We start from the raw sequence: 13350 nt of genomic DNA, 5'->3' as shown, positions 1-13350 counted from the left end.
CACTGACAATCCTACCCAGTTAAAGACAACCAGTTTTATCCCCTTGGTGTGTATCTTTTCAGACCCCCTTCTATATACTGTGTGGGGTGTGTGTGTGTGTATGAATTTTAACCACAGGGGAGTATATATAAATCTTAACAAGTATAGAAGCAGCAATTAATGAAATAGGAAGCAAAAACCAGTACACCTGATTGGTGTAGCCAAAGGCTTATTCTTGAAAAGATCAATAAAATGATCTCTGTTGGTCTCATCTAGAGAAAAAAGAGAAAAACACACAAATGAACAATATTTGAGATAAGAAGAGGGACATAACTAGACAGATGGAGGGGATCAAAAATTAAGAGAACACAATGTTTGTAAATGTGTAAGGATGCTACCAAAAGGCTTCCGGGAAAATGCTTCATGACTGGCGGACACATGAGGAAGCAGTCTACTAAAAACGAGGAATCAGCTGCATTTAATTTGGGCACGTTCATCCTAAGACCAAGGTCCCAGGTGTGGCCCTGGGCAGGTGGGTGATGCATAGAGAAGGTGGCGACCATGGAATGGAGGCCAAAGACTAGGGACAGTTCGGACACATTGAGTGGGTTCTTTATGTGCAATTAGACGAACCTGCGTGGGCTCTTTAAATGCTCATGTTGTATCACACCGAAACCCCATCTTTAACAGCCTAAAAAGGCTCAAGTACTTCAGTAGCAAAAGAAATTACAGACTTAACTCCCAAATCGTTTGTAGCCGTTTTTTTATTCCAAACACGTACTTTTGTAAACCTGCATTTCCCAAACAGTGCAAGTGAATTAGAAGTGACTGCACAGACTTGAATACATGCGACTTTGTGAAGAGGAACACCCCTCCCACTGAAATTCCTCAACGGAAACGTACACAGATGCATCAATCAAGATCTGGAAGTGAAGTTAGCGTGGGTGCCTGCCATGCAATTCATCACACTCTTAAAGCTTTTAAACTTACTCCGCCGGTCACACCGTGCACATTAGAATTTGAAAAAACCTTAACACAGTCTGAAATCTAGATCATTGTGCTACAAAGCATTGCATCACGTGGGACATTTGTTCATTATCCCCCTCACATGCTGAAAATCAGAAGACATTCTAGAAGGTTCATTTTGGCCCTACTGCCTTTGTATCCTAACCCTTCAGCCATTCTTTGCTTCAGAACATATTCTCCACTGTGTATATTCTTGCTCTATATAGCAAAACAACACATGGACTAAAACCCTGCACACTTGGAGCATTTCTAAGGGACACTCGTTTTCTGCCTTTTATCTGCTAAAAGGCCATTTCCCCCAAATACCAATCCTTTGCTTTGCCTCTACATTTCGGGAAGTCTGAATTAGGTGCAGGTTTCATCAGGTGTAGGTTTTACAGGTAACCCGAGTGTAACTGCGTTGCCCTGATATGATGCCTTATCCAAAAATAAAAGTAGAATAACCTTTTTTAAAAATGACATTGCTACGGTTCCACAGGTAGCATATCAGCACCCATCACAACCACCTAAGGGACCTGCTACACATCCACATTGAAAACAGGTCCCTGATGTTTCCAGGAGGCCTGCTGGTTTTGTTTTGAACCTCCCTGCCTCTGGCTCCAGGGCTGAAGGTTACATATGATTTGGTGAAGGAGGACTTTCCATCGGATTTTCTACAAAGCTTACCCAACTTCAGAATGCTGATGGAAGTTTCCTGAAGAATTGACTGAGAAAGCCTCAGTGACCTCAGTAGCAAGTGATTCTGGCCGTGTGCCTGTCAGTCACCGTAAAGCCACTGGACCCACTCACTCCTGCCAGTGTCCCCTCGTTCCTGAACCTCATGGCCTCTTCTTTGTGACAGGTCCAGGGCTCACTTAGCTGATGTTCCAAACTCCTGAGTCCCATGTAAACTGAGCATAAGTGAATCATTTTTTAAAAGGGGGCATTATTTCACTTAATTTCTACAAAGGTCCTTTTGTCATATTTAAAGAGCACCTCAATCCTTCTGACAGTTGATTATAACCCTAGTGAATACACAACCAAAAAGCTGAAGCAGACTTAAATAATGCTGTGCAAGAGAACATCAGATGGCATTCCACAGTGAACCCGCAGAAGCAGGAAAGGTGGAAATTGGAAGGCACTGTGGAATTTTAAAAGAACCTTCTGGAGAAGGAACAAAGACACACCAACCCATCCTGTCTGCTTCCCCCAAGAGCCTACTGAGGGCTTCTGAACTGGATGGAGCTGGTGAACCGGCCAAGCTGAGAGCGCTGATAACCTGCTCAACTTCCCTATCTCTGTGCTAAACGGTCACCTCCCCAGTCCATGCTGCCCCGCCTACTCAGCATCAGGAGATAAGCAGATGTACCATCCTCCCCATACAGGTTCCAGAGTGGCTGCCAGTATTTCCTCCAGTGGAGGCCAAGCGTGATTTTCTTAAAAACTGCCCTATTTAGTCTTAGTAATCTCCTGGGTATGTGACCACTCGTGTGTCCACCACTCAGAACCACCCAGAAGCACATGGATCCCAGCTCTGAGACTGGCTATGGAGCCTGCCCCTCCCCTGGTGAGGCTTTCCCCTCTGGCTGGCAGAACCGTGTGCCTGCCAGTTAACCTGCTACACCGTCTCCCATGCGTCTGCACACCTTGCAGGAGGCTGGCTGTGGCTAGTCGTGCATTTGGCCAAAGCTGCTGATGGAGCTGTCCCAGGCCTACCACCTAAGAATCCTAAATGATTTATTAAAGCACAACATGAAACAACAAGCAGAAGTCCATCCAAGGAAGGCTGCAGATGAGGTCTCGTAAAGGAATTCACGATCCCACTGTGGGAAGATCTGCCTCCCCTGGGGCAAAATGTGGGGTGGTGTTCACTGGGGAACCCCCCGCACTTAGCACAGGGCCTGACGCACAGCAGGGGCCCCATACATATCTGTCAGAGGTGAACTCTGAGTGAGAACTGGAAGGGGAGCATGATGCATTCTGTATCTTCCTGTGTCAGAGTCAACTGCGTAAGAAACAAAAAGACACGTGCGCTCCCTGCCAGGTTTGTAACCGCCCAGCACCCTCATAATTTTGCCAAAACTTTAGATATCTTTGCAAGCATTAGCCAACTATGTGTCTGGAAAAACCTATCTCCCCTGAAGTTGAGTTCTGTGTCTTTTCAACAATACTCACGGGCCCCCGCACATCTTAGCTCCCAGTCAACAAGGCCCTATGAGAAAGATGCCTGGTCTTGTTTCTTGTTTCATTCTCATCTGATGCCATCTGTTTGTACCCGGGGCTTGAGCAGGCTGTGATAAGTGACTAAGGACTCTGTCAGACCCTGCTCTTCAGCACGTTTTCCCCTGTACCAGATGGTTTTCCAGCAGCGGTAAAAGCAGCCAGGGCTGCTCATGGTTATTGAATGTCACTACGGGCCAGGCATGATGTTGAGCTTGCTACATCCATCACCACCTCGCCCTTTCAGAGAATCACACTGCACTCAAATCTGGACAGCACTGCGTGTCTGGTAATGAACACTGTCAAATAGAGAGCTTGGATAGTGAAGGCCATAACTCAGCATTCACCTGTACAGGGGATAGGCGAGGACGTCAGTGCTATGCCCAGATCCCTCTGCATCATTTCTTTTGCATTATTTCTGTGCGCTTCCCAGGCTGGGGGTGCAGCCCTCTTTTTGAGGACTGCTCCTGAGCTACTGGGGCTATTTTGCTGGCAGGAAGTGAAAGCAGAAAGTTTACATCTCTCCTGGGTACAAGACTATGAAAGCTCAGCTCCCTTGCCCCGGGTTGGGACAACTCTGAGGCATAACTTACCCTCCAGAGCCCCCCAGCAGGATCAGGCTGAAGACCCCCTGCACGGGACCTGCCCTGAAATGGCTCCCTTACCTGTCTTCCTCCCCTTCTGTGTCCTGCTTCCCTCGTGTCCTTACTGGTGTGCCCTGGGGATACTTCCTTAATAAGTTACTGCGTGAAAATCCTTGTCTCAGGGTCCACTTCTTAAGAATTCCACCTAAGACACGATTAAAAAAAATAAGGACAGGTTGAATGGTCATCTCTGGGAAGGACACTGCAATTACCATTAGCTGGGACAGCAAGAGTGATGGGGATAATGGAGACCCCTGGACTCAAATTAACATGAAAAGATAACACATCACAGCACTCAGACACAAGTCTCTGCTTGGTGGGCACCAATTCAGTCCCGGTGGTATGCGGACTCTGATGCACGATGTCCAGGATGAGATGCCATTCTGAGGTTTACCAGTGATGAAACGGCATTGCTCCAAGCTTTCATGTCTTAATTTAAGTGCAAGGAGGGTGAAATGTCTGCTCTATAAGGTGATGCAGAACAGACCTCAAGAATCAGGTTTTTCCATCCAAATTCCTGCTGGGAATCTTCCAATGAACGGTACAGATGAAAAAACTCTCGTGGTTCTTCAGCACATTATTCCGCACTTGACTCCAGGCAACAGAGATGTGAGATGCCTTCGGGCTCAGCCCCAAACCACAGCTGATATACAGCACCACCCGCTGGGTGGATTCATCACATGAGGTTTCTTCAGATGATTTCATCTGAGTCTTCTTTAACAGCAAGTTCCAGAGTACAATAAGATCTTTATCCTTTAACATTTGTATGAATATACAAGTATTTCCAAGATTTCAGGCCAGATATCAGTGCTTGAGTGAACTATATAACCATTTAATAGAAATAATAAAACATCGATACAAATATAAAGACATAATCAGTATAAAAGGCTTATATTTATAAAAATACTTTTAGGTAACAGTTTTCCCCTGAGGGTTGACCACGCATGTTGCATCCATAAATATCGCCTGGCTCTGCAGCCGGCTTTCCAAAGTTGTGAGTTCAGCTGGAAAAGGAAGTGGTGGTGGTTCCAGTCAGGTGACCTGGCCGAAGTGACTGCCTCAGGTTGGCACCTGGGCTTGAGAGAACGAGGACGAGAACAGCATCGTGGGGCCTCCGAAAAATCTGGAGAAGATTCTTTCTTCCAAATATGGAAGATACAAAGATCAGGAAGACAGGCGAACCACTGGGCCACATGACCGGGGTGGGGTGGGGTGGCAGGTCACTGGTTTTTCTGGACCCAGTCCCAACTGTCTTCATTCTCTTTACGGTTCTTCTCAGCTTCAATAATTTCTTTGTACCTTCTGCGAAAGAAGCCCATCTGAAAGGCAGAAAGAGGAGGCGCCAGGTTAGAGATGCTGGGGAATCAACCGTTTTGATTCCCAAGCCACCTGGACCCGGAGGAGACATGACCTATGCTCACAACGCCTCAGATTGGGCTGATTTAGAAAAAGCATCATGTGGAACCACTTTTCAAAATGCATGGACTTCCTGCAAGCTTTCTTATGATAAGTTGTTTGTTCCTTGTAATGTGCTTCTGGTGGAGTGTTTCCCAAACTGTATGCTGGGGAAAACTAGTTATTGAGCTATTCATAGGTTGTTTGGGAGTAAAACAGATTCCACGGTCAAATAAGTTTGGAAATGATACACTCTTTAAGAGATTCGTAATGTACAGTAGAACAGTAAAGGATCAAATCAACCTTTTAGGAAAGGATTAAGAAAGTCAGGGACTTGATATTTCCCAAGCTTATCTGGCTTTTGATAAATCTATTAAATCCTGAGAGAGATTAGCCATTGCAGAATAATTTGATAAGTACTGCTCTCATACAATAGGAGTTTTAAAGTATCTGCAGACCTGCATCCTATCTTGCTGTCCTCCAGATCTTTCACTCAAATCTGTGACCCCCGTGAGCTGCCGAGCTGCCGTGCACACAGCTGGCAGTGTGTACCCCCCTAAAACTGGCAACTCCTCCTGAGCCACGATGGCAGTTTCCTTTAGCTTAGTTTTGAAAAGACCTTTCCTTCCGATGTCTATGGCTTTTCATACAGGGTAAGATGAATTTCCATTTCTTTTCACAGTCAGCATAGGCACTACTGCCATATAAAAGTAACTTTTTGTAGCCCAAAGCTGACCTTTTCTCCCAAGCTCAGGAAGACCTGGTATCTCTTGTCCTGTGCTGCCTAGCATTAGTGGCCTCTGTTTCTGAGATCAGACATCTTCCTGCATCTGCCCTTAAACATGACTGACTGGAGTTGGTGTACAAATACCCCAGCTCCCTCTCCCCTTGGGTGCGAAACCCTGAGGTGCATGCTCCGCGTGGAACTTTCCCGCAGTGGTAACCAGCTTGATAACACATCCTTTATTAGCTTCCTTCCCTGCCCTCTCTTCCCTGGTCCCCTATCACTGTTTCTTGAGATTATCTTCCAAATAAATGACTTGCCCTCAAATCCTTGTTTCGATCCTCTTGAATAGGGGAATTGAGACAGACACGCACACTTGGCTCACTGCTGGGAGGCTGTGCTGCAGGTCTGTGGTACCACACTGTCACTGGTGTATAATTTCCATAGTCATATTTGAAAACACTTGAGACTAATAATCTCTGCAATCTGCTGCCAATGGGGGATGCACATACAAAACCTGCCCTAAACAAATCGTCAAGCAAACCCAGGCTTGTGGGCACATCTAACTCCTTTGTGCATCTTTCCTCACACTCCTTCACCATGAACCAAGCATCCACAGTCTCACTGCACCATCTTCCTACTCCTTGAAAGGGGCTTACTGGCCCAGGTGAAAATGAGAATTGTCAAGAGAGCTGCCAAGACAGTGCTGGTCACCTCCACCCACATTGCCAAGGGAGTCCTGAGAGTTCCCTCTGAGAGCAGTCTGACGGCTGGGAGGGAGTGGAAGCTTCCACAGAACAGCTGGCAAGGGTCTTGTGCTCTGAGCTTCGATCCTCAAGGCCCGTTTCACAGACAGACATTGAGTTCCCTGGATATGTCCTCTCAGCATCAGACCACATCTGTCAGAACCTCACTTTATGACACCCCCATATACTTTTCTCTCATTAAATCTCTACCACCTTCTCCCTTCTGCAAGGGATGTGGAAAGAAGGCTTGGCTTGAATGTTCTGGATAATTAGAAAAAGGTCGTTGTTGTCATCCTCAAAGCATATCCACAGGAGGCCAGGAAAGCGACCCAAGACTTCATGGAAATGTCTAACTCAGAAGTTACTGCTTGAAATCTCATTCTTGAAAGATAAAGATGTGGTTGACCGGGCGAATGTGTCATGTGCACCTTCTGAGCTGAGGAGAACATAATCATAGAAAGAAGGCTGGATATAACATGAGAATAAGATTCTTTAGCACATGACTCTACCTGCGGATAGTGTGATGTTTCAGTGATTTCCAGTTACTCACTTTAACTCTAGAGAAATAACATATCTCTACTGTGGCACCAATCAAGCAGAGCTTTAACTGTCTGCTCTCTTATCATCTTTCACATTTGTCTCAGGACTCCTACAGATTTGTGCTTTTTATCCCCAGAGCTCAGCATCTCACCGCTACTTACTGCCAGCGATAAGTTGCAAAAATGCCCCTGTATCCATGCCCTGTACCGTGGCTTTGCAGCAAGTCCTATCAGGAGACGGAGTCTATTTTCCACACCCTGAATCTGAGTCGTGACTTGCTATGACAGTTGGGTGCATGGGAGGTGATGCCCTGTCAGTTGCACACTTAGGCCTCAAAGGCCTTGCACACTTCCACTTGCTTTCTCAGAACCCTGCCTTGCTTCCAAGTGAATGAGTTTGGTCTCGCTGCTGAAAGATGAGTCCACCAGCTGAGGTCCTCCTAGACCCGCCAACCCCCAACTGCTTGCAGGTGTAGGTTTGAGCCCCGCTGAGATGGGAGGACCTCCCTGTTAAGCTCAGTCCAACCCTCAGAATTGCGACCTATGTAGATGGTGGTTGTTTTTAAGTCCCTAAACTTTGGTTTGTTACATAGCAAGAGTTAACTGATACAGGACTCCATATTTTTTTGCCTGAATCACTGAATGAGTCAACACCCACGGGAAAGGTGGCTGAGGGGCAGCCTGACAGGGCTCTAGATGGAAAGAGCATCACTGTGCCCTGTCCTGCTGAACAGACTTTTCTTGTTCATCTCTAAGGAGGACGAGAGTCAGCTCACCTTCTCACAGCTATGCTGGCGTAAGGATTTGATACAGAGTACGCAATCTAGCAAGGATTGAGAGTGCCTGGCCCAACTCTCACAGGAGGCTCTCCTGTGCTCATGTTTATGTGTGTCATACTTTTTACCAACAAAGTGATGGTATATCATCTCCTGTAGGCATCCAAAAGCAAGCTCTTTTGTCTCAAGTGGTACGGTGTCAGCATTAGTCTTTTTTTTTAAATTTAATTAATTAATTTGGTTGCACCGGGTCTTAGTTGCGGCAGGCGGGCTCCTTAGTTGTGGCTCGCTGGCTCCTTAGTTGTGGCATGCAAACTCTTGGTTGCGGCATGCACGTGGGATCTAGTTCCCTGACCAGGGATCGAACCCAGGCCCCCTACATTGGTAGCTCAGAGTCTTAACCACTGTAACACCAGAGAAGTCCCTCAGCACCAGTCTTGAAAAGTCTACCCGTGCTGGCAGTAACCGTAGAGCTTCTCTTAGAAACAGCCTTGCAAACTCTCCACCCCACTCCAGTGAGGCAGGATATCCAGAGCCCTGTTCCCAACATAACCTGTGTGTAGTCTCATCTTTAGATGGAAGCTTGGAGCTGCCACTGGTGTCTGTCCTTCTTCTTTGGAGCCCACGACCATTTCTTAAAACACAGATCACGCTCATGTCTAGGGAGTGCTGGGTACAGTAACGCAGGCTGTGCACTGCATGTAAGGGGGGAGGGTGCCACTCATATCAGAGAGATCATGGACGTGTAAACTTATTACAACTATTTTCCAGCAGATGGCAGTCGGGTGTCTTTTTCTAATAAAATCAGTAGATTTTCCTGAATTTTCTGACAGATGGAAGTAAAGCTTCTGGAGGAAGGGGCGCTGTTTACTTGTCTGCACAAAGGTGCGATACAGTCTAGAGGTGGTTCTGTCAAATTAATATTGTTTCTTACGTGGTCAAACGAATTCCATTTCAGAAAAAGAGAATATCACCTTTGTGCTGTTGTTTAGAGCCCGGTTTTGGCTTTTGATACAGAACCCACAGCCCAGGCTCTGAGTTTACCAAGCCAGGGTTCCCCAAACAACTGTGTCATACCAGGCCTGCCCAGTGCCACAGGACCTACTCAGAAGGGCTGGACGGGAGAGGTGCCGCATGGGGAGCCTGGAGTTCTGAGTACTGCTCACGCTTGGCCACAGGGCAGGTCATTTCCTGGCTCTGAACCCCAGTGTCTTTGTCTCTGCCCAAGAGATCGATGGCATTCTCAGACCTCTTCTAGCCCTGAAACACAATGAAAGCTTTTTATGTTGGTCCCCAAAGCAAACTCGGGACTGCAGCCTATAGGCCATACAGCTGTGTATCCAGTCCTCACACGTAGGAGGCACGGGGCACAGAGTCCTCGCCTGGTATCATTTTTTCTCAAAGCGTTTTTGGAAAATTAAACTTCCAATTTTTATATTAAAGTATGGATATGTTATAAAGTATAAAGAAGTCTAAAACTCTTAAACACTAAGATAACTCAAGACTTCAAAGACATTTCTCTCCTGCAGCAGGCCTACACTCTCACCATCACTAGTACTCATGGTTACTTTGGGGAAAACCTTGGAGAGATGTTGGGCAAACCTACATTTTCCCAGCCAGCTGAGTCCACACTGAGGTCCACACTGAGTCCACACTGAGCCATGATGAGTTAAGCTGGACCCTCAGTAGCCCCTCACTCAATTCCAGTTCAGTGGAGTATGTGTTTTCCTGCACTTTTTCTGGATCCTTCCAGGGCTTGCTTTGCCACTTGAGGGGCAAAAGGCTCTGTTTATAACTGCTGTCTGTAGCGGAGGGAACACTCATGGAAACCCTACAGGAAGAGAGACTCCAGCCAAACTTGGCTCCCCTGGAAGCTGAGGGAGCAGGGGTTTTCTGGCTTCTTGTCTGTTCCACTCCTGAGGGGGACCTGCGGCCCCACAGGGCAGCTCCCTCAGCCCTCCTGACAGATTCACACAACTTTCTGATATAAACTTGTATCAAAAAAGCTGCCAGAAAACTCCTAGGGAAACAGCAGGTTTCCCCTGAATGGCCCTAATTAGGAAGGTTCTGAGAGGGGCCTGGGGCCCAGGAAGAAGTGAGAATGACTGGGTTCTGGGGTCCACATCCTACAGCACCAGCCTCCTCCTTCCCAGCCCAGTTCGGGGTGAGTGAAGGGCGGCCGCACAACCCCACAGCCTCTGGTCTCTGGGGAGATGCCCACTCCCTCCTCCCTGGCTTTTGGATTGCCTCCTGGGCAGCTATTCCAAGGGCCTTGGACACACGCCTTCTTTGGACTAACTCGGAGCCTCGTGTTTATGGTCCTTTCAAGTCCCTTGACTGTTTACATAGCACGTCTCTGTCTCGAGATGTCAACAGTGCAACATCAGCCCAATATTTACTTCCAAACATAAATAAGTCCCCACTGAGCGTCTCTGGCACACGGTCTTAATTGAGACAGTGCGAAGGGTGTGTGTGTGTGCACGTAAGTCTGTGCATTTTCATTTTCTCTGCAGGAGAAACAAGGATGGGTCCTCACAGCCCAGCTGGAGGGCAGGTGATAACCCCAATGACCCCTGGAGGGGCTGCCAAACCTACCCATCCGCTGGGCCATTTCACAGATTTATTTTTCCAAGTATTTCTGCTTGAGGTCAGCAGGAATGCTCTTAAATGAAAACCAGGAGCCCAAAACCAGCTCTGGAGCAGCAGGCTCTTGGAACAGGCCCGGCTGACAGAGGGTTCGAGAGAGTCCTTCTGAAGGACGGTGGCAAACCCACTGCACAGCCCACCTCTATACCACTTGTGAGAAGGCAGAGCTGGCAGGTCCTGGGCCTTTTGGGAAGAGGCTGGTCATGGGGCTGGCCAGGCCATGGCACTGCCTTTTGCTCCAGGCCATCTCACTGGCAAAAGGGGCCAACAGGAGAGAAGGGAAAGGTTCCTGGGCTGGAAGCAGTAGAGGAGGATGCAGAGTTTTCTCCTTCACTGAGTGGTGGCCTGTGTGTTTTGGCAAACTGTACAAGGGAGCGAGGAGAGGGGGAGAGAGAGGGAGAGAGAAGCCTGGGGCCCTAAATGAGGCTTTTCCTCTTGAAGGAAAAACATCCCAGCATCTCCACTCTCTAACCACTTGACTCAAAGGCTGGCTTGATGAGTTGAAGGCACTTTTTAAAGGTGCAAGTCACATATACCCTCTGAATGATGAAATTCCTCCTATAAACAGGCCTTTACGATTGTCTTGAAGAGGCACAGGGCCCAGGCCATTTCAAACCCAAACAGGAGCCAAAAGAAAGGAGAGTGGACTCATTTGGATTTTTCTCCCTTAAAAGAGTTTCCTATTTCAAAGTTTTCTTCCTGCACGGTGGCTTGGCAGGCTACTGTAATCCTTGCACAGAAAGTTTAAATTATGGCTCCCAGTGTCTGCTAACAGCTCGGCTCTGGGAAGGCTGATTAGGATCCATTTCAGAATGTGAAGAAGGGTCTGGTTAGCTCGGGGCCCTCGTTGTGGATTTTGCACTGGAGCCAGGACCTGCTGCGGCCAAGCATGAGACAGCGCCTGATGTGCCACCGGCCGACCCTCTGGAAGGCCCCGGAGGAGAGAAGGAGGCTGAGCATTAGGCAGGGAGCCTGGACTTCGGCTCTGGAGAAGGTATTTGCTGACCCTATAAGGGGTTTCTGTTTCAGATAAACAGGGGATGATGGGCATGTTGGTAGAACCACGGCGACATGTAGGAGGTGTGGCACAGGCTCTTTGCCTGGCCAAGTGCTGCTTACTCCTCAGGATGTGCTTGGCTCAGCCTCGGTCACTTAACTGCTTTCCCCAGTCTTTACGATGGAGTGAGGGCTCTGCTGCTTATTACCTCTGTCCCTTCACCCCGAGCCGGCCACTTCGCAGGGATCTGTTTGCTAAGTGAAGGCACCGGCCAGCTCACAAGTGTAAAGCATGCTAACCTGCAGGCCTTCATGGCACAGAAAGTCCATCCACACTGGGCCAGCCGCCTTGTTCTGTTTTTGATACCACGCCACCATCCTTGTACTTTCTGGGGAACAACCATTTTGGGCTCATGAGCTCAAGGCAATGGCAAGCAACCACAGGTAGCGGTGTCAGGTACTACACCAAAGGGAACTTCAAGAGATGTGGCTCTAGAAAGGAAAGAGGACTTGAACATTGCCCACCTGTCTTCAAAGGCTCTAGTGAAGTGTTTACTCATCAGCAGTGGCAACTGGGTACCATGCAGTGACTTTCCCCTTGAAAGGATTGGAGGGAATGATATGTGAAATACGGTAATAAGCCAGAAGCAGTTAGACCTCCCATCTAACTCAAATATTAGGCCCATTAATCAACAGATTTCTGTGCACTGAATTGTCAATATTAGACCTCTATACATAATGCATGTTTCTTAGGTTATAGACATAGGGATCCAAGTTGACAAGAGGTCTGTAGTTGACTCACAGACATAGAGAACAGACTTGTGGTTGCCAACGGTGAGGAGGATGGATTGGGAGTTTGGGATTAGCAGATGTAAACTATTATATATAGGACGAATAAACAACAAGGTCCTACTGTATAGCACAGGGAACTATATTCAATATCCTGTGATAAATCATAATGGAAAACAATATGAAAAAGACTGTATATATGTGTATAAATGAATCACTTTGCTGTACAGCAGAAATTAACACAACATTGTAAATCAACTATACTTCAATAAAATAAATAAAAAACAAAAGAGGTCTGCAGTTGAAGTTTTAGGAATATGTAGGTCTTCAGAATAATCCTACATTTCATTTGCCCTTTTCAGTGTCCTATAAAGTCATTCTATTTAGTTAGTCCTTCAAGAGAAAAATATTTTTCCTAAAGAAACTCCCTCTGCCGAGCTCCTTACTGCACTGTCGCTGTGCCTGAACAGACTACCCACTCTGAATGTTGAGTGCGTTCATGAACCCTGCACCGAGGTTTAGTTTTTTTCCCTCCAAGGAGCTCAATCATAATTTTATCTATGACACAACGGAAGAGAGATGAGGTTTCATCTACTTCAGAACAACAAAACTTCCAGTTAGGCTAATCGTCCTTTGCCATAGTGAGTTTTACAGAAAAGGTTAAGATTTTGCCCATATTTCTGAATATCATGTATGTGATAGACAAAAGATGGCCACTAATTCTTCGCTACTCCTCCCATTGGGAGGCAGAGTCTCTTTCCTGTTCCTTGACTCTAGGCTGGCACGTGACTGCTTTGACCAACAGAGTGCAGCAGGATGATGCCATGCCAGTTCTGGGCCAGCCTTTCAGAGGACTAGCAGCTCTCACCATGCTCTCCCAGAGCTGAAGCC

The 13350-nt window shown here is 47.2% G+C and overlaps 1 protein-coding gene across 2 annotated transcripts in view; it reads right to left on the bottom strand.

Annotated features, from left to right (window-relative positions):
• Positions 1-731: 731 nt before the first annotated feature.
• ITGA9 (integrin subunit alpha 9) overlaps positions 732-13350 on the bottom strand; it is a 353650-nt gene continuing 341031 nt past the window's right edge. Inside the window, exon 28 of one of the 2 annotated variants that reach the window (XM_027088160.1) lies at positions 732-3993. In XM_027088160.1, coding sequence (XP_026943961.1) covers positions 3967-3993 — 27 coding nt within the window. In that variant the 3' untranslated portion in view covers positions 732-3966. Of the gene's footprint in view, positions 3994-4410; positions 5168-13350 lie in introns of those variants that run through there. The other variant, XM_027088159.1, reaches the window with a different exon arrangement.

The sequence above is a fragment of the Aethalodelphis obliquidens genome, unplaced genomic scaffold (genome assembly GCF_003676395.1).
Source record: "Aethalodelphis obliquidens isolate GAN/ISIS:26980383/991018 unplaced genomic scaffold, ASM367639v1 scaffold62, whole genome shotgun sequence".
Lineage (NCBI taxonomy): Eukaryota > Metazoa > Chordata > Mammalia > Artiodactyla > Delphinidae > Aethalodelphis > Aethalodelphis obliquidens.
The sequence above is the reverse complement of the archived record's forward strand: the minus strand, read 5'-3'. Positions and strand labels throughout refer to the sequence as shown.